General features: G+C 42.5%; 1 protein-coding gene across 2 annotated transcripts in view; it reads left to right on the forward strand.

Moving 5' to 3' along the window:
• Positions 1 to 23758, forward strand: part of NDFIP1 (Nedd4 family interacting protein 1) — a 48153-nt gene extending 24395 nt beyond the window's left edge. The window contains exons 6-8 of one of the 2 annotated variants that reach the window (XM_053912895.2): positions 1285 to 1351; positions 4540 to 4645; positions 9526 to 10561. In XM_053912895.2, the coding sequence (XP_053768870.1) occupies positions 1285 to 1351; positions 4540 to 4643 (171 nt within the window). In that variant the 3' untranslated portion in view covers positions 4644 to 4645; positions 9526 to 10561. Of the gene's footprint in view, positions 1 to 1284; positions 1352 to 4539; positions 4646 to 9525; positions 10562 to 23545 lie in introns of those variants that run through there. The other variant, XM_053912893.2, reaches the window with a different exon arrangement.
• The last annotated feature ends 1637 nt before the right edge of the window (positions 23759 to 25395 follow it).

A 25395-nucleotide genomic window follows, 5' to 3' on the forward strand; every position in this document is an offset into this window, starting at 1 on the left:
AGTCTCTTAAGTGCCCTCTGATTTCAAATCAGTTAATTTCTATTGACAACTTTGTAGATAAAATCAATGTATTCATCATAAATTGTCATTATTAACTAATTAATGGGTGTTGACTGACCACTGGAGTTTATCAAACTTACTTATTCTAAAGAAATTGCTAACTAACATTTTTTAGGACTCCAGGTTCCTTTGAGAGTCTGGTAAAAGTTCGGGTTTTTTCTCCAGAAAGCCAATACGTATACTCACCTAAAATGAGGACCTCAGGTTAGGGACCCAAGCCCTAAAGAGGTTCTTCAAATTGAAAAAAGATAGGCTTTCCATTCTTTCTCTAAATCTCGTTATATTATCAAGATATAAAATACACAGTTTGAGTACTTTAATGCTCAAACTGTGTTACATTTTTGAACACCAAAACCTCTAATAGAAAACAGAGGTAAAGTAAGTTATTGATTTTTTTTTTTTACTAAATTTTTAACTAAAATGACTCAATTTTAAACTAAATTTAATGAATCAGTTTGTGTCAGGATGGTTTTGTCTTGCGGGTCACAGAACACTTAGTTCAGAATGGCTTAGAAAAGAGGAGGTTAGTTACGTCTGTGCTTTGTCGCCGTCATCAGGGACAGCTGGCATTTCCGTTGAGCAAGTCGGCATGGCTGCTCCTTCCCGAAGTGGAAGCACTGCCCAGACACACAGCGGGCTCCACAGAAGAAAGGGAACTGTCGCTGCTTTTCCTTTTCTCTTTAAGAGCAAGGGAACCTTCTCGGCTGCTTTCAGTTCCCCTTGTCCAGAATAACCCCGTGCGCCAGGCCCCAGTAAAGCAATCAGATTATCGTGATGTGCATTAGGAGGCTTTCAAGGTCAAACCTCCTATTCCTACTCCTCTGTAGAATAGAATCAGGACTCATTAGAAAGGAGGATAAGTAGTTGGTTTTGGCACTGGGTAAGCAAAGTAAAAATATCATTAAAACATATTTCTAGAAGGACCAATATATTATGTGGGAAAAGATTTTAAAAACCAAACAAGATTTGAACACTTACAAAACAAGAAATCAGTAAAGGCTGAAAGCTATCATTTCAAGATTGCTTTTCCAGAAAAGTAAATATATTTGTTTATGTGGTAAGTATTTCATACCAGTAGTATATAAAATAGTCTACTTTTAAGAGCTAAATGACAGCATTCGTGTACAAAATAAAGTCTTATGTTTTATGTGCCCATTAAGTTAAAATGTGAGATTGTGATTGTATCTGCTAAGCTGCTCTGAAATGTTTTGCTGTATTTTTCAGTTTTCCACTTACTTCCCTGGATATTTTGATGGTCAGTATTGGCTGTGGTGGGTGTTCCTGGTTTTAGGTAAGTGCTTTTAACACAGACAAAGGAAAGAAAAGATTATGTTAAATTTTAGAAGTAAAATTACTTTTAGTAAGCCCTCGTCTTGCTTACTATACTGTAATATATTAGTCAGCAATAAATATAATTTAAACAACATTTCTCGTAAAGAGCAGGCTATTGTCACCATCAGAATAACATGCATGTTAATAAAATGTCTCTTAGTAGTTGTAGGTTTTTTGTAATCCATTCATGTTCACTTCTCAGGGTCCCCATGTGATCAGTGGGGCACACTGATAAGATGACTCTATAGTCTGTGGATTTTTCCCCTTGTGAATTATTGCCATAAAGGGTTCACAGACTTAACCCCAAATTGCTTATAAGCATGTTGTAACCAGCAGAACTACTTGTGTGTGTGTGTGTGTGTGTGTGTGTGAGAGAGAGAGAGAGAGAGAGAGAGAGAGATCTGTCAGTAGAAAACAGACAGTATACGGCCCTGCTGGACACAACTTCTGAAAGAACGACTGCTGGGTTCCAGAATTCTTTAGTTTATTATTAGTGAGAAAAAGAATTACTTTTGATGGGTACAAGGGTTTTTTGTTTTTTTTTTTTTTTTTTTGGTAAGCCAGACATTTCAGGCTGTCTTAAGATTTTATTTTTTATTCTTACTTATTTTAAAATCTTTTCTTCCAAGATATTTTAAAGCAAAGAAATGAACATTGAGGTAAATACTGTTGGCTTCTTCATTCTTCTTAGAGAAAATATTTTTGGTAATAACAGACCACCATCACTTCTATAAAACAGTAGCAGGGCCATCTGTAGCTCTTAAAGATACAGTTGCCTTGCTTTGCTTCTGTGACAGCACTTTCTCCTATTTCCTGTTTTGGGCCTTTTTGCCATCTCCTTGACTAAGGTCCCTGACGGCAGAGCTGCTGAGGGATCTGCCTGGCTCAGTGCGTTCAGGACTCACCTTCTTTGTCCAGGGTGATAGCCATGCACTGCTGACCCCAGGTTTTATTTAGAAAATACGAGTCATTGGTCATGCCATCCCTCACCTCCCCAAGAGCATCAGCTACTCTACTCTCAGTCATTGGAATTCCAAGGAAAGAGGAAGAGTGATCCCCTCCCCCACGATATTGCGAAGCTCAATAATGAAAGTGATCTGTAGGAGAGTTACTTTGGAGGAATAGTTCCTTGGCTTGCTTATTCTCTAAACTGTATCTTTAAGAGAAAGGCTAACTTCTCTTCCTCCCCCAAGCCTAAAGTCCAGGCAGATCCTGAATGGACCAAAGAAGAGCCATTAAGCATATTTTCAGGTTGGCTGTTGATAGTATAGATAATTTGAAGAAATTTAATAGATGGGTTTCCTTTTAAAAAAAAAAGATTTTATTTCTTTATTTTCAGAGAGAGGAGAGGGAGGGAGAAAGAGAGGGAGTGAAACATTGATGTGTGAGAGAAACACCGACTAGTTGCCTGTTGTTCACCCCCAAATGGGGACCCAGCCTGTAACCCGGGCATGTGCCCTGTCCAGGAATCGAACCAGCAACCTTTTGGTTTGCAGGTTGGCACTCAGTCCACTGAGCCACACCAACCAGGGTTGATTTCCTTCTTATACTAAAGTTTTATGGGAGATAAATTTATAATACTTTATAATGATCATTCTTGCTATCTGACTAATAAGCAAGAAATGGTGAGACTTTGGATGTTTACTTAGTGCACTTGGACCCAGTGTTTGGTCATTTTGGGAAGTTCCCTTGCAGGAGAACCAGGTTTTTGGAGTTTTTCCTGTAAGACACAGGCCTGTACAGAGTTCTTAAGTTGGCAGCTCATAAATTGCATCTGGCCTATAGTTGTGGTTTGTTTGTTCAACAGTTATTTTCAGAAGCTGTTTAAATTAGTTGCCATCATTCAAAAATGAAGAATTTTCACATAAAACGTGATTTTCCCCCCTTTTTAAAAAAAATTGAAATATCTAGCAAAAATAGTCTAATTCCCACAGGTACCCACTCTTTTTCAGGAGCTGAGTTGTAGCTACTCCTCCTCTGTACGGGTTCTGTGCTCTCCAGTCCGCTAGGCCTCCCCCACCCAGCCCTGAGGGGTTGGCCCCTCCTCTGTGGCGTCACTGCTGCTCTCACTGACCAGAGAGTGTTCATTGAGCGCAGTGCCAACGCGTCTGGGTTCTGCCCAAAATCTGTGTTGTCAGGGTCCAGCGAGGTTTCCACCACTCAGTATGTTTTAAAATGCATCTAAAAGAAGTGGGTGCCTAGAGCTGGGGAGAGGGGAGGAGGGTGCAGGCAAATGGGGAGTGACTGCTGATGGGTATAGACATTTTTAAGGGTGATAAAAAAAGGTTCTAAAATTATATTATGGTTTTGGCTGTAGAACTCCATAACTATACTAAAAGTCAGTGAATCATACACATTAAATGGACGGGTTTTATGGTATGTAAATTATATCTCCATAAAGGTGTTTAAAAATGTACGTAAGACTCAGAGACCATCTCTGGAGGAGGAGGGGCCAGAGTGTCTGAGCTACCAATGGAAGGGGCACATCACCTTCCAGCGACTCTTCCCAGCGGTGCCAACTTCTGTGAAAGTATAGATTCTGGTGTAACCACACAAAATCAGTCTTACTCTTTTACCTGCCTGGTAACAAATGGCGAAGTGCCCTATTTTTATGTATTTTTTGAGAATAAAGAAATAAGAGTTTGGGATTGAGAAGATAATTGCTGTTAGGTAAGGGGATCCTGACATCTAGTGGTCAACATTATGTACTGTTGCTAGTAAAAAAAAGTCCCATGACAAGAAAGGATGAAATTCCTTTAAGAAAGGAATTTATAACCTCTCTCTTTTTGGGGGGGGGGGGGGGGGTAATTATCTTGGAGGGCTTTTTCGGTATTCAGAGGATAGGCTTCGGTAATGCTTTCCACTGCAGCTTTCAAGGGTAAATGGCCCCATCTTTTTTATTTCCTTTTTAGACCAATTAGATTCTGAATGTGCAAAAGAGACTTTTATTTGGCTCTTGAGATTATGTTTTTCTCACTGAGAAATGAAAAATTCAGTGTAGAAATCCTTTGGAAACTCGGGAGGAACTTGTTTATGCTTTGCTAGTTTTTAGCAGAAAAACGATGAAATGGTGCTATCAGGAGGGACTTTTTTGGGAGGGAACTTAATATGAAAATCATAACTTTATTCTTGACTTTTCTTTTTTAGGATTTCTCCTGTTTCTCAGAGGATTTATCAATTATGCGAAGGTTCGGAAGATGCCAGAAACTTTCTCAAATCTCCCCAGGACCAGAGTTCTCTTTATTTATTAAAGGTATTAAAGAAAAACAAACTTTATTCTAATCTCAGTGTAATCATATGAAACATTGCAGATTTCTGTTGAGGTTTAGAGTAGAGCTACCTCCTATGGCAGGGGATAGGATATAGAGAGGGTCAGGAAGCCGCAGCCCTGTTTGGTGAGGGGTGTTCTTGCGCAAAGCTCTGGGAAAGGTAAGTTAGGAGAGCTGCCACAGGAGAACACGGTACCTCAGGGCAGGGTCTGGGTCGTCATCAGGGAGCTGGGATATGGGCTGGGACTTGGGGTTGTACCAGTTCCAGAGGACGGTGTCAGGAAGGAGACTTTCAAGCCCAATCACTCGGTCTAATTATGTAGGCCCCCAAACCCCTGAGCCGGGAGAGACCATGGGCTCTCTAGGAACTCCTTTTGCCTGGGCTACCAAGGCATCCATTTCTTACAGCTCAGTCAGGGAGGGTTCCCCGTGCCTTGTTTCAGGGTTACACCCTGATGTGACGATTCTGGTGGTGGGAAGGGTCAAACGAAAGGAAGGGGAGAAGGGGCATTTTCCCTGCCCAGAACGGGAGGAGCAGGCCGTGCAGGGGTCACAGGGGTTTTTCCCAGAGGCTGACTCCATCTTAACATCAGTAGCTGCAAAAAAAAAAAAGAGAGAGAGATGGTGGGTCTTGGAAAGAGTACCCCAGAGAGGCCTGTCTGGTACCAACATCTGATAGGCCTTCTTGGACTTCACTCTTCCTTCCTTAACACTGTTGAGCGTGGTGGATCCATCCAGGCCTGGCTCCTAGGTGTCTTGAGCAACTCCTGGAGCCCAGGACAGTTGAAGGCCTCAGGCAAGGCTTTGTAAAGGGTGTAACGGTTGAGATAAGCCTTAAGTGATAGGTAGAGTTTATATTAGTGGGGAAGAGCCAGGGCGGGGAAGAATTTCAGAGCCACCTGAAGCAGAGTGGAGTGCAGAAATCGCCTGGGAATTATGAAGCCTGCTGGAGCGCCAGCACTGCGACTGTAGCGGAACGGAGTGCTGCGGCCAGGGCTGGAAAGTCAGGCTGGACAACGAGCCGTCCTGTTCTCAAATATCTGGGGTACTCAGCCCATTTGCAGTGGAGCCAGTAGGATTCTTCGCTGTTGGGGTGTCACAGTTTATATAGCTAATCGTATGCTAAGGGTGGAGTTCTCAATTCTGAAGATTTGTTTATGTCTCAGAATGCATGTTTCTAGAAAAGAAAGTATTCACCATATTTAATTTGCTAACTGGTGGGATGGTACTGAAACTTTTTAAGCAATAGAATAACATGATGAGAACTTGAATGTAACAAACATCAACTTTCCCATGTATCAGATACTGTATTAAGCATTTTACTTATGTAGTTAAGTGTACTTTTATGCGAGTAGCAGAAGGCATTAGTGATGGGTTAGCTCAGACACATGCAGGGTAAGGTGTGTTCATCAGGCATTTCTCATAAAGGTTAAAGTATACAAAGAACTTAGCCTTGTGTTGGTTAAAGCTGGTTCCTTCAAAGGAATACGCGCTTTATTTAAAAATGAAATTTTAGTTATTAAGAATACCAGTGTGTTTATGATTTTTTTAAAAAATAGTTATAATTTGTTGCATGTTTACAGGTGTGTGGCACGTCCTGAATTTGAGTTAGGTTACAAAGTCTGAACACAGAAGGACGTTGACACCACTGGCCTGGGCTCCGAGGCCTGTACTCCGAGGCCTGTGCTGGGCCTTTCTTTGCGTCTAGGAAGTCTTGACCTTGAGAGGCTCGTCAGGGGTTCTGTGTCGTTCTGTGCAGGCACCACGCCATCTTTCCCGTGTCTGACTGTGTGTTACAGTCACTCCCAGGCCTTAGTTTAGCTCTCACCAGTGCAGGTTCAGAAGTTGATTCTTTGGGGTTGCTGCCACTCGCCTTCTGACTCAGGCACTGATGTCAGCTGCAGATTTGGATTTTCGCTCATGCAGAATGTACTGAGGGGACAGGTTTTTTTTAAACAATATTTTCTCTAAGTCTTGTCAAAAGGTAGCTTTGAATTTCCAGATGGGTTGAGAGCACACCTCTGTCTTTGCTCTTCACTCTGACGTTAGAGAGAGAGATTGCCATTCCTACTAGGGATCGCACACCTTCAGCTTGCTTCTGACACCGAGCAGATAACCCGGGGGGGAGCCCGAACTTTTCGGGTGCCTGAGTTGTTAGGCACCGTGTGTAGGGTTTTAGCAGTTGGTGGATTTTGTTTTGACTTTCTGAAGTCTCTGAAATGTGTCATGGGAGTATCCCAAGTGTGAAATAAAGCACCTTCGAGGCTAAGACTTGAACTAGGCAGTCCGTAGTAACACGCTGTCGGAGCTGTGCCGTCTCTGTGTAGTCGCAGTCGGGGCCTTCCTGCCTTAGGTGTTCTCAGAAGCTCAGTGTCCCCGAGCGTCCGTTGGAGGGCACTGTAGGGTTTCTTTGTTTTCTGCCTGACTTTGCTACTCCAGTTGATCTGAAATCATTCCTGACGTGCCCAGAGGACTCAGAACTCTAAATTAAGGGCTTGGGGATTTAGAGCAGCATTTAGAATTCTGTTGACTTTCTTACCAATTTTCAGTATCCCCAGAGGGGGTAAGCCATAATATCCCATGAGACTGAATTTCTTTTGTCCATCCAGATTCAGATGTAGAATGTTTTCTTTCTGTAGTTCAGAGGAAATTTACTTTAAGTTTAAAGATGTGTTAGAAAACCATTATGTATAAAGACTTTACTTTCTTTTATTGAGACTGATTTCTTTAGTGTCACTAGTTAAAAGCTAGCTGGAGGCTTACCTTTTGCCAGAAAGACACAGATAGGGAATGTTTAAAATAACTCTGTTAAAATAAAACAAAATAATAACTTAATTCCCATGCTGTACTAAGATCTAGCATTTTCCTGGAAAAAGCTATAAGAATAGCGACTGTTCTATTCAGGCCACCTAGAAGAAGGCACACACACAGGCACCACCTTGCCAAGACCCCAGGGGCCTCTTTCTAATGAGCCAAAGTAGATGTTACAAAAGCCGACTACTAAATCTCAAGTGCCACTATCACAGGGGCAGCTTCCGGGTTCCCTTCTGAAGCCCCTTTCAGGTTAAAAAGGGAAATCTGGTTTTCTACCCCACAGCAAGGAAAGCCAGAAGGAGCTGCTGGAGGTGGCAGCTGGCATCAAGGGGAAGTGTGCCCATGAGGAAGCAGAAAAAGCAAAATGTTCCTTCTGTTGTAAAAAAGAGGCATACCATCTACATCTGTATCTGAAATGCTAAAAACTGTAAGATGTTCATACTTGTTTACCAGTTAACTGGAAAGTAAATTTTATGGATTATCACTTTCCCTGGTGGTGCCAGGTAATCGAGGGGTAATTAAGTAGCTGTAAGGTGGTAACACAGTTGGCTGGTATGTAAACTCTGTTCCAGAGGCACTTGTGCATATGAAACATAATAGATTGTAAAATCCTGTCACTTCAGCAACATCTCAAACAGGAGGAAAGAGGATGTGCAAGCCCCAGCATTAATGCGATCCGAGGCCCCTTGTAATTCCGTGGTCTCTGCTGTGACCTGGTCAGCTGTACCTGCTGGGCATCAGACAGTTTAACTTTTTCCAAATGCTTCATTCCCCCCTTTTCTGTACTGTTCCCTGCCTCCTAATACCTCTCTTAGAGAAAATTCACCTCAGGTTAAAGTTTGATTTATTGGACTGTGATATAAAGTAGCAAGTCACAGAAATGTCTCCAGTGCAATTTTTGCTTTTTAAAAAAATCACAGTGTCCAAGAAGAAATCGTGTATTCCTCTTGAAATGAAATGATCCGTAGGCTGTTGGATTCCTTTTGTTTCTGAAGCATGACCTACTGTTTAGTAAAGATGTCCCCAGCCCCTGAAACCTGTCTGTCTTCCAGTTTGTATCCCACCACTGTTTGGTAACAAGCTGTGAGTTGGGGTGATCTGAGCAGGCTCCCTCCAGGCCTTGGAGAGCAGTGAGTGCCTCTATAAATAAGCAGGCTTTTTCTTCTGGAGTCTGTGCGGTGATGAAGGTCCCCGTAGTAACCCACCGAGGTCCTCCTAGTGGATTTTTGATGTTTGCTGGGTGACTCTGACTTTGAGGGATCTGTTAAAGGTATTAACTTCTGTGGAAAGTGGCCAGATAGTCCTCTGGACTGTGTTACTTGTTTTTGAAAAATCTAGTGTTTCTGCCTAATAATTATAAGTTTAGGGTTTTTTAAAAAAATTATTTATGGAAACTGATAAAACTGAAGTTATTTAGGTTTGTATTGAGTCTAGGCTCATTACAAAAACCCCTGTTTGACATCAGTCCACCAATATTTTTTCCTCCTCCCCGCCTCCCCACCCCCACCTACCCTTTACTAGAGATCAGGTATGTGTGATACTTACGAGTTTACAAGTCGTTTTTTAACTTGGCCTTGCTCTAAGCAGCATGACATCATTGGCATCCTTACTGGAAACCTTCCTCTCGTGAGGTCTGGCAGAACTGGCAGAGTAAGCAGTGCGTTCAGGTGTATGAGGAAAATGACTTCGGCCCTTGGATCCTGTCATCTCTTTGTCTCCAGGGTTCAGTCGTTGCTGTTGAGCTTGAATGAAGGAATTGCTACTTGCGTTCCATTCTTTTGTTAGGAAGTTTGGAGAGTAAGACCCTTAACTTCATGGGTTTTAAAGAAAGCATTCAAGTTCGTTTTAGTTCTAGAGCCCTTGATAACTTGAGGAACTGAAATTTTAATGTTTATTGAATGCTATGATGTCACTGCATAGTAACCGTAAAGCTATGTTAAAATGTACTTCTTATGTCTCTAAACATCCTGCCTTCTTTTGTGGCCACATCCTTCTCTCCACCAAAATAGCAAGCTAACTAGTTTCAATATTTAATATCCTTCTCTGGCAGATGTTTTCTGGCAAAGGTCTTCCTGCGTTTATGAATTCTCTCAAGAAGCAAGAGAACACCTGCAGGAAGTGAATCAAGATGCAGAACACAGAGGAATAATCACCTGCTCTAAAAACATAAAGTACTGTTGAAAAAGATCATTTCTCTCTATTTGTTCCTAGGTGTAAAATTTTAATAGTTAATGCAGAATTCTGTAATCATGGAATCATTAGTGGTTAATGTTTGAAAACGCTCTCGCAATCAAGTCTGTGATGTATTAATAATGCCTTATCTATTGTTTGTAGTCATTTTAAATAGCATGAACCTTGTCCCTATAGTCAGTAGGGGGCACTCTTGCTTTATTCATCTTCCATCTCAAAATGACTTTGAAATTAAGTATTTTAGTGTAAGATATGTGTAATGCTGTCCATTCTAAAGGGGTTTTCTCAAAAGTTAAAACCTTCGTTATGACTGCATTTCTGCACATAATTCATATTTGCTGTTAAAATTAATCTAGAAATGTATTCAATTGTACTGTGAACACCTGGAAGCAAAACCATAGTGCAAATACATTCAAGGTATGGTCAAGAACATGTTCTTAATTGGTAAACGATCAGCATTAACTTCATAGTCTGTATCCTCGATTGTGCAGTACCTGTTGTTCTTTGTTGTGTACCTAAGCGATTGTAAATGTGCTGTCACTGTATAAAATAGAAAGGACAGGGGCAAATACAGCTTAATTACTGAAATACAATTCTTGTTACTTTCTGTGTGATTAGAGTCCCTATCCCTTTTATTCTTTCTCTTATCTCCTGATGATTAGGCCGAGGGCTGGGAGTAGGGACAGGATTAGCTAATAGGAGCAAAGAAAGAATTAACTTGGAACTTTTGAGATGATCCCTAACATACTGTATGTACTACTTGCTTTTACAATGTGTTAGCAGATGCGTTATAAACGTAGAATGATGTGCTTTCTGCCAACTGGTTATTCACCTTGGTTTGCTATGTTAAAACTGTAAATACAACAGAACATTAATAAACGTCTCTTGTGTAGCAACTTTTGCTGTAGATTAGTGTTTAATTTCTTAGTTTGCATCTGTTGATTGCTAAACCAAGTTTTTTCTAATCTTCATTCACACGGATTCATACAGAATCATTCAGTAAATATAAAATAAATTGGTCCTGGGCAATTTTTTCCTTCTTTTTCAGCACAAGAAGTTCCCTTCTTTTATATTATACTCAGGACGTTCCTAGAAATTATGTGACAATTGGTTCTGCAAAAGATAATGGACTGAAATAGGGAGGAGTTGAAGAGATCTTATATCATTCTAGAATTCCTAATTATGCTTCATTTTTTAGACATAATCTTAGATAATTTATATTCAATATTTTCCACACGTTCTCTGCATTTGCCTTTTTTCTCACTTGACCACAGCCAACTGGTTTAAGTCCTGTGCGCACCCAGCTGAGGCAAAAAGAGTCCTCATTCCTCCTGATTTCTGTTCTTATCTCAACTATGTTACATTTGGAGACCAGTGATTCTTACAATGTCAGCCATTTGCCTTTTTTCCTTCTTCCACTTACTCAGATAAAATACAAAGGAAAAAATGCAGCAAAATGGGCAGAGAACACAGGAGCCAGCGCCTGCGTGGTGTGGCAGCTGCCTGCGTTCCCTTCCCGCTGCAGGCGCGGCCGGGGTGAGCACAGGAGGCCTGTCCCGGCTGTCAGCCGGGCAGCGTGCAGGTTGTTTGAAAGCCGAGCAGGGAAACAGCGCCTCCTGGACTGGCATGGCAGTAAGCATTCTAACTGATTTATTGATTATCGTAAGTAATAGAACGATATGCTCTTGTTTAAAAGTTCTGTTTTGCAGTAGATAAGCAGGGGCTTCATGAAAGTTTCTATGAAGATTTTTTTATTTTGAATTAAATTATATCAACAATAGAGTTTGGAAGAGTATGTATCCTCAAATGTTCCAAGTTTCAGATGACTGTATCGCTAACAATCTGAATAAATCATCTTACAGGACAAATAGAAGGGCGCGAAATCACACCCACTCAAACATTGTGGACTCACTTGGTGTTTATTCTTTAGGTCCTTGTGCTTTATTTTCTGTATATTCAGGAATATACAGAACCAAAATACTTGGAATTCCTATTTCTACATATTTGGTAGTTCGTAAGACTCTTGTCAAATGTAGCCCTACAGTTTGATATACTTTAAAAGTATTTATAAGGATGATTTTTTCTTTTGAATGCTTTAAAAATTAAAGCCTTTTCTCACCCATAAAGTCGGTACCATATGTCACCTATACTATTCAGGGTGGCAATGTTTATGCTGCACACTTCTCATTTTTCCTCCCTCATTCTTCTCTGGCTCCCTTTGGTAGGCTTCTTACTAAGAATAACCCTCTCAGAAAAAGGGTGGGTCTTTAAAATAAATTATTGGAAAGGGGATATTGAAGAGTTATGAAATAAACTGGCTTTTGACCCTGGGCTAAGGGACAGCCAAGGCTCCCCCAGGGCCACAGAGGTTCCTCATGTTCCTTACTTGTTACCAGTTGGAATGACACAAACTGTTTACAGGATTCTACATAGCCATTCCTTTTTTTTCTCCCTAAGAAAACTAGATTGCTTTGTGTGAGAGTAAAAGGTGTTACGAAGATTGACTTGTTAAAAAAAATGCTAAGAATGAGTATCTTTACTAATGGGATCAATTCTGTTCAGCATTCTAAAGAAACAAGATTTTTAGTTTGGCATTCTTGGTAAGTATAAGCTATCTAACTTGAGCTGTGGTCCATTGTGAGTCCTTAGAAACACAGATGAAATTTCGTTTGGCCTGTCTATATTCTTATACTGAGATATACTCCACTTAGTTGTAAATTTTTCATATTTAAAGGAAGAAATAATGAAAGGGAGTTTCAGGACCAATAGAAGTGATCATTTAAGTGGTCGCCTAAGGTGGCAAGATTCTCAGGTGAGGATCAACAAAAACCCACCCCACGCTGGCCTCAGCTTTGAATCCATCCCTCCCACCTCTTTCCAATGTATGACCTCCCTAAGGGTTAGCACAGGAGATACTGAAAATCCCTTGACTCGGATTCTAGTAAATACCAGTAACCAACACTTAAAACATGCCAAAAATAGACATAGAACTGTATGTTTATATAGGCGTGAAGGACTAATTTATGAAAAGGTAATTATGGCTTCTGTTACCTTCCCGAATCTGGTTCTTGATGCCTCAACGATGCACCCAGGTAAAATCATGTGCAAGATGTAGTTCAACTGTTTTTAGATTCTGCTGGTGTTTTCAACTATTTAGATTTTCACCTTTTCAGGCTTTCTGAAGATGATTTCAGAGATAAGGAGAGTCATAAAAAAATGCAAAATATGTTTCCATAGATGGTTTGTGCATTGTTAAAAATTTCTTTTGCATGTTTTAAAGCCCAAATAGTACTGATAGTCTGTAAGGAAGATAAGGTAGGTTGAGTGAGAGTACTTGTTAAGCCAAAACTAAAGCACTCTTGGCTTATATTTCTCTTTTACATACACCTGTTGACCTGTGTATATTTGTACTCATTGAAAACACCCTCAGAAAGTGCTCTTTGACAAGTAGCCTCTGAATATTGGTTCTTCGTAGCCTCTGCTACACAGTGGAGGGCATGACAAGGAATAGAGCAGGAATTCCGGAAGGGGCAAGTAAGCTTAGGTTGAGAGTAAAAGGTTTTCAGGAGGGAAAAAAAGTGACAGGAATGGATTTTGCATCATCCCCCTTCTGAGAAGAGGCTATTTTACAGCCCAGCTCATTGTATCACCTACGACTTTACAGCCTGCAGACAGGCCTGCTCTTACGGAAACCATGGGAATGGAGAGCTGTCCGCCTGAGGACAGTTTCCCTGTCTGTAAAACTTGAAATGGTCCATCTACTATATGGCATCTGGTCCCCTCAGCCCTCCAGTTATCCTCAGAACTTGTCACTTGTACAATGGAGATACTACTCAAGTTTTGGTGTGATACCTCTTTTCACTTACCGTATTTTTCGGACTATCAGATACACTGGACCATAAAACATGCCTAGGTTTTAGAGGGGGGAAATAGGAAAAAAAAACCCTGCCCCCCCCGCCCCCCCCCCCCACGAGCCAGGTAAGCTACATTCAGACTATAAGACACACCCCCCATTCCCTCCCAAATTGGGGGGGGTGCGTCTTATAGTCCAAAATGCAGTACTTTTTAAAAAAAATCTTTACCAAAAAGCATGTTTCCTGAGTTTTAATTCGTAAGTTCATCAGTTTGTGAGGTAGTAAGATGTGAACTTAAATGCAAAGCTCTTAAACACGGATAGAGAACATACGAAATACTCTCGCATTATGCAGGTTCCGTGCCCGTCAGAAACATGCAGTTGTATGAGACAGACCTCTCCCCACCCGGGTTTGTACGTTGTCCTCCAGAAGTGATTGTTTTGCTCATTTATGGTGGAGCTGAAATGTTCCACAAGCTTCCCTCCATCCATATGTGATCGCAGGTGTATAGACACCAAAACAGAGAAAAGTGGTTTCCTTCACGTCTTACAAAGATGAGTGATGGAGATACGAGAAGTGAGTAGTTATTGTCACTCATTAGTTGTCTGGAAGATTCACAAGTGGTATACACTGTCTGGGGAATGAGAAATTGGGCCAAAAACCTAAAAAATATCTCGATAGAGAAGGTAATTTCTTGGCACCAAGCATTGTCAGCTAAACTGGAGAACGAAGAAGGTGTGCTGCATTCCTGTTCTTCCGGAATTCACGCTGAGCTGCGGCGGTTTTTCACCTCGCACGTCAGGGTCTGTCCGCTACTGAGAGCTGCTTCCCCCGTGTAAGCCGGTCACTTCCTGAGCCCAGTAGAGAGCATCAGAGCAACCTGTTATCCTAACTCGCTAGAGTTACACTGGATGAAACATCCTTCTTTGCATTTGCACAGCAGTCAGAAATGCCCAAAATGCTCCCTTTAAATGAGGTTTTTGAATTTTGCCAGCAGCTTCCTGATCTCCACGTCTTTATTTCGACAGCACATTTCACAGGCTGTATTTGTCAGTCACTGGGTTTAGATGTTATTTGAGTATGTTTTCTTCTTTGGTTATCGACACTGAAGATTTTTACATCCATGATTTCTTTCCAGGTTCCGTTTTAACCGGGATTGCAAATAAATTACAGCGCGAGCCACCGGGTAGATCAGTATTTTCACCCGCCCTTGAATTGCTCGCACCGTTTGGCACTGTGCAGTGGAAGCAAAGTGGCCACTGGCGGCCTAAAGAAACAAAATCAGTGTCCATTTTTTCCAAAGTCGGACGCAGTGACTCTCAAGCTTTAGATCTGAGTCCCCATGGTCACGTGTGTGAGAAAAGCCTTGTGTGGGGTAGGGATATACGTTGTTCCGGAGGCTGTATGTGTGAAATGGGGTTTCATCTGTACGAGGTCTGTCTCCTACTTGTTCAGGGCCTTAATCTCTTCTGTGATTTAGCAGTTCCCTAGATTTAGGTATTTTAAAAGCAAGCTTTTTTTTTTAATCACTCTTTCTAACACCCATCCTGTAGAATTATAAATGGTCAGACTTGGTTCTTGCAGCCGTTCCACAGAGCTTCCGAGTAAGGGTAATAGGTAAGTACTTGTTTCAAATCTTCATTCTCTTTAGAAGGTTGAATAGAAGAAACTAACACTTAAAACTGGGAGTTAGTTTTTCATTAGTATATTTGCATGGCATTTGTTGTTGGGTAAAATTAAGAATTATTTTGTCTTCATATAAGTGTTCTCAAAGCTCATGGTTACAGCATTCTCCTCTTCTGTGCACCAGGAGTAAGAGAAGGGCTGTGTATGCAGAGCTGTGGGGAATGGCCATAGGGAAATTAATTTCTAAATATTTGCCTAAGAGTGATTGTGGACTCTTCCGTGGAGGTCTTTAAAAATAGGGTAGATCCTCCTTGTTTGAACCGGGCTAAGGGTAAAGGAAAAGGAAAGGATTCGCAGGCCCCTTGAAGTCCCCAACAGCTCTAGAGGTATATGTGGCCCGTGTCAGTGACAGATGGAACAGTAAGTTCGACAGCTGTCACGTCTGCCATTCCCAGGCTGTGCTCCCTTTCATGTGGTGACTTTCTGGGAGCACTATCCCAAATAGTCTGCAATAGAAAAAAGAGTGTGTCTAAACTTGTAAACCTAACTTGGGTGGCTTATTACCTACTGCTACCTTTTTTTTTTTTTAATCCAATGATCAAAAAATGTTGCACTTTGCTCAGAATTCCAAAATGAAAAAACAAAAAACCACTCTCTAGTTTCTGAAGGCATTTCCTAACTTTTGTGTATATTCTGAAGGGACTTTGTTTAGGTGATATTGCCTAATATTACCTTTAAGAATCCTAAGAGACCATGGGTGGAAGGCAAGAAGATTAGGTGGGTGAGGAGGGCTCTGGAGGAAGTGGAGTCCGATTGTTAAGAAAGGAGGCCTGGTGAGGACTGGAGGGAATCGGTGCCTTCTGTCCTGTGCCCCAGCTGTAACGCCTGAGACTCACGGGACACGATTGCCAGCTGATTGCTAGGAGCCCCCTATAAAAGGGTTGGTGTGAGTTGAAGAATAAATTTAAAGAGGGCCTAAGGAATTTTTTTTAATTCCTCCCTTTTCTGGGTCACTTTTGTTTACTTATGGTTATGTCTCCAAGAAGTGGTCGGATGCCCTCTTGAGAGACTTTCTTTACAAAAAAGAACAAAAATCCCTGAAATCCCAAAGACTCTTTCACCATCCACTGTAGCGTTTAGGGAAGAGTGCGATGAACTAAGTTCACTAGACTGTAGTTTAAACTTAAAAAAAAAACCCAAAAAGACTAACACATTTTATGGTGGCATTTTCTATGCAAGTGACTCATTGGTAGAAGTATATGGGCCATTTTAAAGTGCAGTCTGATCTTTGGGGGAGGGGGCATTTAAGTTCTCTGAGTATGGACACTGTGTTTAGGAGATTATTTTGTTTGTACCTTAGTGCCAATCTCAATCATGTCCACATTGGGTGCTTATTTTCGAGTAATACCTAATCCATCCAAAAACAGTATGCTCAAAATTGTCATTAAAAACATATCATGTTTTAATAGCAAACCATGGATACTTTCACTGCCTTTTATTTATTGCCGGTTGTACTTTACTAGAAGGAAAGGTAAACAAATGTGTTTTGCAGAAAATATGTGGTGTAAGTCAGCTCCGGTAGCAGTTAGGTTATTATTTTTTAACTAGATGGTGGAGCATTTACACACTTAGTTTATTAGTGACCTTCCCATAAATTTTTCAGGAACACAGGGCCAAATAGAGGTCATAAGTTTATCCAAGCTGGCCCTCGGGAGCACGGCTTTGGTGACATCAGACAGCTGAGGAGAAGCCAAGACACCTTCCCTACATCCTCAGGCTCCAAGTTGCCTTGGCTGGACCTCCAGCTGAAGTATTTTATTCCCCTCGGAAAGACTTACAGATGAAATTTGGAAAGTCACCTGTGTTAGGTGTGATAAATTCTTACTTTTGAAAAATATAGTTTCTAGCCCCGGCTGGTGTGGTTCAGTGGATTGAGTGCAGGGCTGCAAAGCAAAGGGTCGCCAGTTCAATTCCAGGTCAGGGCACTTGCGTGGACTGTGGGCCAGGTCCCCAGTAGGGGGAGCATGAGAGGCAACCACACATAGGTGTCTCTCTCCCTCTCTTTCTTCCTCCCTTCCCTCTAAAAAACAAAATAAATAAAAATCTTTAAATATATGTATATATATATATAGTTTCTATATGTTAGAAATATTCATGCTCTGGCTGCTTTTTTTCTTTTTATTTATTTTAAAGCTACTTCTTTGAGGTGTGATTGACGTACAAAAAAGCTGTACCTATTTAATGTATAGACCTTGGCAGTTTTGCAGATACACATCTGAGAAATTATTGCCAAGACTGTCATAAACATACCTGTCACCTCCAAAAGTTTTTCCTATACTTTATTATTATTGTTATTATTATTATTATTATTATTATTATTATTATTATTATTTGCTTTTCTGGTGAGAAGAACACTTCTCACCAGGAAGATCTACCCTCTTAGCACGTTTGCAAGTGCACAATACAATATTGTCAACTATCGGTGCTGTGCCGTGCAGTGGATCGCGCAACTGAGATGCTCTGGCTTCTTGCACAGAGTTGCTTCAGGTCTTCATTTAATCCATGTTCACTTGTATTAGCTGATTGCTACGTATATGGCCTTGTGCTGGCTGTAGAGCCTGCGGGATTTGTACAAGACAGCCCCTAGCCTCCAGGAGGTTCTGGTCTAGGGGGAGGGTTGGGCAAGACAGAAGACAAAAGTGCTTTCCTGTCCCAGAAATCTTGGTATGTCACCATTTTATCCGCCTTATTTGTGTTGTGGTGGGAAAAGCTTTTTGTACTTTTCAAGTTATAATTATCTGCTTCTAGTTTTCACCAGAACGGCACTAGAGATCTTTATAAAACCAAATACCCCCAAGGAAGGAAAGATTACTGCCACTTGGGGGAGCCCCTCCTGAGGGAGCCTAGAAGGATGAAGGGGGGAGCATCTCAGGGGCTGTGAGTCTAGGACCTGGGAAGCCCCAGAGGGAGAGGGGCAGCAGTCCACTAGGCTGGGGCTGGAACACTCCTTCCAGCTCTTACTGGCTGTGTCATCTTGGGTCACGGACTTGCCCTATCCGAGCTCCGTTTCCCTAACCTGTGTACCAGAATATTTTCTCCCAGGGCCACCTTTAGTTCTGAATAGGATAATGTAGGGAACGCTCCTGGCACATAGAAGGCAGCTCTCCAAGCAGCTACAGTATTGGATCCAAGGGCAGGACATGAAAAGCCTGAGCCTGTAATTCAAACCAAGGGCATTTGTTCCCTTCTCAGGACCACGAGCCTTCCTAAATTGTCTTTCCTCATTCCTGCTTTGCCAACGGCTGTCATTAGATCATCCCTGATAAATCAGGCCCCTCCGCCTCCTAAATTTCTACAGCCCAGATGAGAATACGACTTCCTCTTGCTTTTCTGGTAATACCATCATGTGTTTATGTAGGATGTTATATTTATATACATGTCCGTTTGATCCTCACAGATCACTATAAAAGGGATTATTACGAGTTCTTTACCAGCAAGCAACCAAAGCCTCCCTCCCGAGGCAAATAATTTTTCAGCACTCATCACATCAAAACTCTGTAAATCCAATCAACGGACTCTCATTTCCTTTCCTGAGTTCTACAGGCTAAGATTCTGGCCTCCTTTTTTCTTGGGCCATTTGCATTACATTACAAGATCGGCCCGTACACTAGCTGAGTGCGGATTTAGCTCTTCAAAGCCTCCTTTGAACTCTCAGCCTTTACCTTGTTTCTTTCTGCACTTGCCTTAAATTCTTTGCTACTTCTTCACCTCTTCTCTTTGCCAACCACTCTGCACCTCCCCCGACAAGGTTTTCTGTACATCTTAGATACTCTGCTTTCTTTGCCTTTTCCTGTCCTAAATTCCTACACATTTCTTTTCTGCATCTGCAGAGAGGGCCATTTCCTCAGTGGCCATGTCTCCCTTTCTTTTCTCCACATCTTGCCTGGGCCACATCAACCCACGTGTCCCTTTCTGCCCTCCTTCACCGTCCCACTAAGCCCCACCCCAAGAGAAAATCACAGGCTTTCTTTGCCTTCCGGAAGCCTCTGGTTCTTGTTCCTGAATGATTCAGGGTGGGTGTTCTCAGCCTGTGTGTCTACTACCCCTCTGCCCCGCAAACCCAAGCCTGCCCAGGTACAACTAGCCTGTTTCCTCCTTTCATTTGGGGTCTGGGAGCTTTTCCCAGATGGGGCCTTTGTCACAGTGTCCCCAGGTTCACCACTTTTCCATGCCCCTCTGTGCTAGGCTGGGTCACTCATTAAACAGAGGACATTGGGGTGCCCACTGCTCACTGTTCTTCCCAGCTTCACACGAACATGAAGGACTTGTGCACGAATCCATGGCCAGCCTCAGGTCTACATGGAAAAGTGCCCGGCTGTTGGCTAGCCCTGATTTCCATAGTTCTCTTGATGTTTCTGAACTACCTTCCAAGAAACAGGATTCTGTAATCGTCTCATTGGAATTTTGTCTTCTAAAAATGTCTCAAATCTTTATTCAAGTGTGTATTCAGTTTATGTAGTTATAAAAGCAGGATTTAATCTGCTTCCTATATGGGGTCTCAAGATGTTATTTACAAAAGAAAAAGGTTCTGCAGTTAAAACAGGGTTTGAAATCCACTGCCCGTAGGCAGACACCCCAACTCCTTTCTCACTGTGCCTGAAACCGTCAGCCCATCATACACTGTCTTCCCATTGGTCTTCCAGGAGTTTACAAAAATATCCTGATTTTGTAAAGACAACCAGGAAATCTAAAACTCACCTTTAATCCGACTACCCACCAAATTCAACTGTTTGTTCTTTTTCAGCCTTGTTTTTGTGAATTTATCCTTTTTTACATAGTGTGGTACTAGGTAACCAGTACAGCCTGGTGAGGTGAGGTCTCTTATCAAGTCTTTATATTTATGTCAAGAATTACATTTTCTACAGTCTTTTTTCTACACTGGAGACTATCTTGTCTTTTCCCACTTTTCAACTAGTTCTAATGAATCTTAAATGATAGTGTTTTTTAAGCCAACTTCTAATGCCTCTTCTTTCCACTGCTTCATTGCTAAGGAGAATGACGAGGCTTTTGCAGCAGTTGTAACAAAGGCTCCTATAATCTTTCATTGATAAGGGTCCAAAAGAGACCCAGTTTCTCCGTTGATCTGAAATTCACCTCAAATTCCTTGACCCCAGGGATTAACCCTACAGTAAATATGTGTATTATTATTGTGTTGCCGATGCCCGTCATATACAGGTAGTGGTGGGTACCACTGATGGAGCATTTACCATTAGTAAGCACCCTCCTTCATCCTCCATGCACATTACCTCAGTGTCATTGTCATCCCAAATCGTTGAGGTGGGTACACTATTGCCCTCACTTTATACAAAGAAGGGAGACTCGGGTGGTTAACTGACTTGCCCTGTAGAACTGCAAGTGGCGAGGCTGAGACTAATTTGTTTTGTGGTGTCGTCAGAGCGGGAACTTTTAACAGTGACACAACACCTGCCCCTCCTGTGTGCACGCCTGCTTCTGTTCCTTGTTTTTATTCTCCTGCCCCTTCTTGATTCATCTTTAACACATTCCTTTCTCTTCCCCCAAGGCTTCCAGCCTGCCAACTCCCCTTTACTGGAGATAGGGATGGGGGATTCTGGCCAAGAGAGCTGGAATATCCCCCCTAACATAGCCACCTAAGACGCTCTCTGGTCCTTGCATGTTCTGAGTGAAGTGGACTCATGCACCCCTCTCCTCATTGCTCTGCACCTGGCCTGAACCTTGACCTTGGCCACAGCCTCCCCAGCTTGTACTTTGGGTTTTTTATTTCCCCTCTAAGGCAATGAGGATGGCCTAGCAGAAGAGAGGAATGGGAATCCTTCTAGCTACTGCTGAAATGAACTGATTTCTGCAGGCTCCTGGACAGAGACAGGGCAAGATCCTGGCGTCTTCACTCTGTCAAATTATGTACAATGACACCCTGAGACAGTATTTCAGTACTAATTTCTTATTAATAGATTACATTTATTCAGCACTTAATGTGTCCAAATTCTATTATCATGCTTTTCATGCATAATATCTTTTAATCCTGTAATAATTCAATAGCAAAAGTGCCATTATCCCCCTCTTACACTGAGAGGGCTGACTCAGAGAAGTCCAGTAACTGGGGTGAGGTCACACAGTAGATGGAGCAAGGATCCAAACTGTAACTCCTAACGGACACTTCTTCCTCCCTGCCCACCCCCTCTTTTCCCCAAAGGTAATCCCTGTTGATTATGGAAACATTTCAACTCTAATTTTTGTAAAATTTGCCTTGGTCAATAAAACTAAATCTGGAGTCCTTTTTTAACCTCTTACAATTCCCCTCAGTCTAAGGTGTCCAGCTGTGAAACCTAATGGGAAGAGCACGAAGTCTTTGGCCTTCTAAGAATAAAGCTGTTTCCATGTCGAAGGAGGGTGTTTGAAGCTGCCCAACTCATGCCGTATCTATCGAGCTATTCGTGAGAAATAGTTCTTCATTTAGATTTGAGCACTGACTATAAAAACAAAATCTATTACATTAACAAGTCTATTATTAGTCTCATTCTTTTAAATTGAACTTTGTTTTTTCATACTTGATATTTAGGTTAAGCTCTTTTGCAAACCTGAAAGGAAACCACCCATACTATTTGATTATCCTTTAATACACCTTTCCAGGAGCTTTATACATTCTCTAGCCAGTGCTTCTCAAACCGTAACATGCATATGAATTGCCTGGGAATCTTGTTAAAATGCAGATTCCGGTTTTGGAGGTTTAGTCTGGGGCTCAAGATTCTGTTTGTAACGAAGCTCCCAGACTGTGCGCTGGCCCAGCTGCTCTAATCCACTTGGTATTCAAGAAAGAAATTCACATTCAAAACTCTTACTTTACAAATGCTGTTTACTAAATAAGCCAGAAGTCAAATGGTTAAGAGAAACAACCCCTGTCCTTCGGCTTCATAGCAGTCTGGTTTGCTTGGAGTTCTCTGGGCTTGACTTACTTTCCGGTTTACATTAGTGCAAACGTGTAAACTCACCAGCTTCCTCTCTGTGCTTCTTTCTGAGCTGAGTCATTCACCTCTTACTAGCATGATGTGGGTGGGTCATGGCCTGAACTAGCCCCTATGTCCTGCTTCTAGGACCTGCAGTGGATTTTCCTGGAAAACATTTTCTCAGTCTCCATTGTTACAAGGTCTCTGTAAGGAGGGGCAGGGGGCAGGGACAAAGATTCGGAGGCCCAGGATGAAAGATCAGCTTGGTCTTGCCTGTGTGCACTTATCTGATAAAGTACAAGAACAGTTTGCCTCCTGCCCACCCCGACTCCGCCCACCCTGAGCCTTGGCCTCGTCCAGAATGGACTCCGGGTGGCAGTTGTGGATGCTCAGAGCACAAAGGGTTTCTTGTTTGCCCAAGGGTCTATCAGTGTTTAAACAGAACCAGCGGAAATGCAGGCACACGGTATCAGCAGCTTATCCGACCCCATGGTTTTCCAGGTACGTTGCTAGTCCCTTGAGTTTACCCAGCTTCATCGGCACTGAGTTAAAAATTGCAAGGCCAGGCTGTACTGCCCCGAGATAGGGCAGGGAGAACAAGCCAGTTATTGAGGGCAGGGGTGTGTGGGTCCTCCAGATCTTATTTGCATTCTGCCCATGTAGAGACTAAAGCTGTGGTGGCCTGTGTATTAAGAGGCACCCAGAGAGCCCTGGCCAGGTGGCTCAGTTGGTTGGAGCATCATCCTGTGCACCAAAGGGTTGCAGGCTCTATCACTGGTGGGGCACGTGCCTGGATTACAGGTTCGATCCCATCAGGCACATATGTGACATAAGCAGTCCATGTTTCTCTCACATCAGTGTTTTTGTTTTTCTCTCTCTAAAATCAATAAAAACATGTCCTTGGGTGAGGATTAAAAAAAAAAAAATAGAGGTGCCCAGAGAGGACCAAAGTCTGGTTTAGGAATGCATCCAGAAGGTGGGCTGACTCCAGGCCTTTCTGGGGCAGAAGTAGGTGGAGGTACTTCTCCATACCCTGGCTCTCCATCTTGAGCCAACCAGGTCTGTAGTCAGCTCAGGAAGTGGTTGAAAGGAGGTGTCAAGTGTGAAGAGCTTAAAACTGTATGCAGTTTTGGCATTTGCAAGCGTGTCTGCACACACATTTCTCTGGGAGGGGATCCAGGCCCCGCAGGGCTAAATGCTCCTGTACTATTTGGGCTGCATCCTCTTGGAAGGAAATGTTCAAGACAGATAGATGGGTAGCCTGCTTCAAAATGAGTCTTTTCTGTTTATAATCATCACTCCCACTGCCTTAGTACTTGCTCGCGGCCAGATGCTGTGCAAAGCACTTTATGCGGATTGCCTCATTTAATTCTCAGAGCTATCTTATGAAATAGGAATTCTTATTTCTATTTTACAGATGGAGAAACTGAGGCTTAAAGAGTTGCGATTTCTTCAAGGTCACGGAACCGAGTAAACAGTAGAGCTACAGCACCTGAACCTGGCCTTTCTGATTCTGTAGCTCTTAGCAGCGTGGAAGGTTTGTCTCTGTGTTTTAACGTACTTGTACGAGCTTCTCATATACGTTGGCTAATTTGTTTAACTGGCACAGGATTACCCCAAACTTTAGCCATCAAAAAATTAGCTTCATGAATTTCGTCCCATTTATATACTGCCAATATTATTAAATTACTATTTAAATTTTTTTTTAAGTGTTATTAAATTTGTTATTACTTAGCCTCATCCTAAACACTGTCCATGAAATAACCATTAATGTGCCAGTTTCATTTTTCTTGAATTCGCACTGATATAACTATATAACCGTTCGAATGAAAAATGTTATTTCCCTCTAACATCATTTATGGCACCATCAGTGTAAGGTATCGCACTTGGAGCAACTCTGAGGCAAGATGCGAAGTCTGTATGTCCGAACTGCGGCCGAACTGTGGGAGCACTAAGCAGCCTTTATGCCCCCAGCCCCAAGCAGCCTTTCCTGCTCAGGCCCTGCCACCTCATGGACTGTGGTGCTGGGAGGCAGGGCAGTGGCTGGGCACCTCCAGAGAAGGCGCTCTGGGTGGAAGCCGTGCTCTGTATCTTTCAGGGCCTGTTTTCACTGCTCTAATGAGACAGTGGTGCCAAGAAAAAGAATATTACTCCATTGGTGTAGCTCAGTGGGTTGAGCACGGGCCTTCAAAGCAAAGGGTTGTCAGTTTGATTCCCAGTCAGGGCACATGCCTGGGTTGCAGGCCAGGTCCCCAGTGGGGGATGTGCAAGAGGCAACACCCCATTGATGTTTCTCTCCCTCTCTCCTTCCCTTCCCCTCTCTCTAAAAATAAATAAATCTTAAAGAAAAAGACGCTATAAAACAAAGCTTGCTTTGAGGGGTTGAAGGACCCCCAGGACTAGGGCAGGAACCTGTACTCTATTGCTGTGTGCTGCTGCTGAGAATTGCTGGGGTCCTGGGTAAGGGAAGAAATAGCCTGGCCTGGGGCAGAATTTGGGTGGTTAAGGGGTCCCAGCCTAAGCTGAAAGAGGCCTCTGACTAAACTCCATTTGTTCCCATTTCTATTCTAACCAAATGTCTCTCCCTAAGTTCCATCACCTCTGGGACAGAAATTAAAGAGAAATTTGAAGTCCTATGGTCTGAAATTGTGTGTGCATTTGACCTACATCGCTGCGTCTTATAAGCAGCCAAAGAAGAATTCCTAATTCCCTGACTTCGCTGATACACCAATGCTGTGCTCAGACCCTCAGTAGCAGAGCAACCTCATCCCGTCTCCCCCCAGGAAAGTTTCATTTTACATGTTAAATTTCCCAGTCTTGGGCCATTAGCAACTTAAAAAAAGAAAAGATTCTGGGCTTCTTTTTTTTAAATCCTCACCTGAGGATATGTTTATTGACTTTAGAGAGAGGAAGGTAAGAGGGAGAAAGAGAAACATTGGTGTGAGAAACATCACTGGGTTGTCTCCCACACTTCCCAACCCGGATGGAACTCATAGCCTAGGGATGTGCCCTGATCAGGAATTGAACCTGCAACCTTTTGGTGTACGGAATGACGCTCTGACCAATTGAACCACAGGTCTTTAGCAACTTTGTAATTGGCAGTCCGCTAACCCGCAAGTGAGACAGAATGGCAGTCTACCATGTGGAAGGGGGGGCGGCGGGTGAGTTTGTCTTTTCTCAGCAGCCTGGGGAAATCAGCGAGTGGGGAAGGTTCTTCGGGAGGACCACCTGGTCCTCAGCTCTCTGACTAGGCCCCCCTGCAGCACA

Source organism: Desmodus rotundus, chromosome 10 (assembly GCF_022682495.2).
Source record: "Desmodus rotundus isolate HL8 chromosome 10, HLdesRot8A.1, whole genome shotgun sequence".
NCBI classification, from domain to species: domain Eukaryota; kingdom Metazoa; phylum Chordata; class Mammalia; order Chiroptera; family Phyllostomidae; genus Desmodus; species Desmodus rotundus.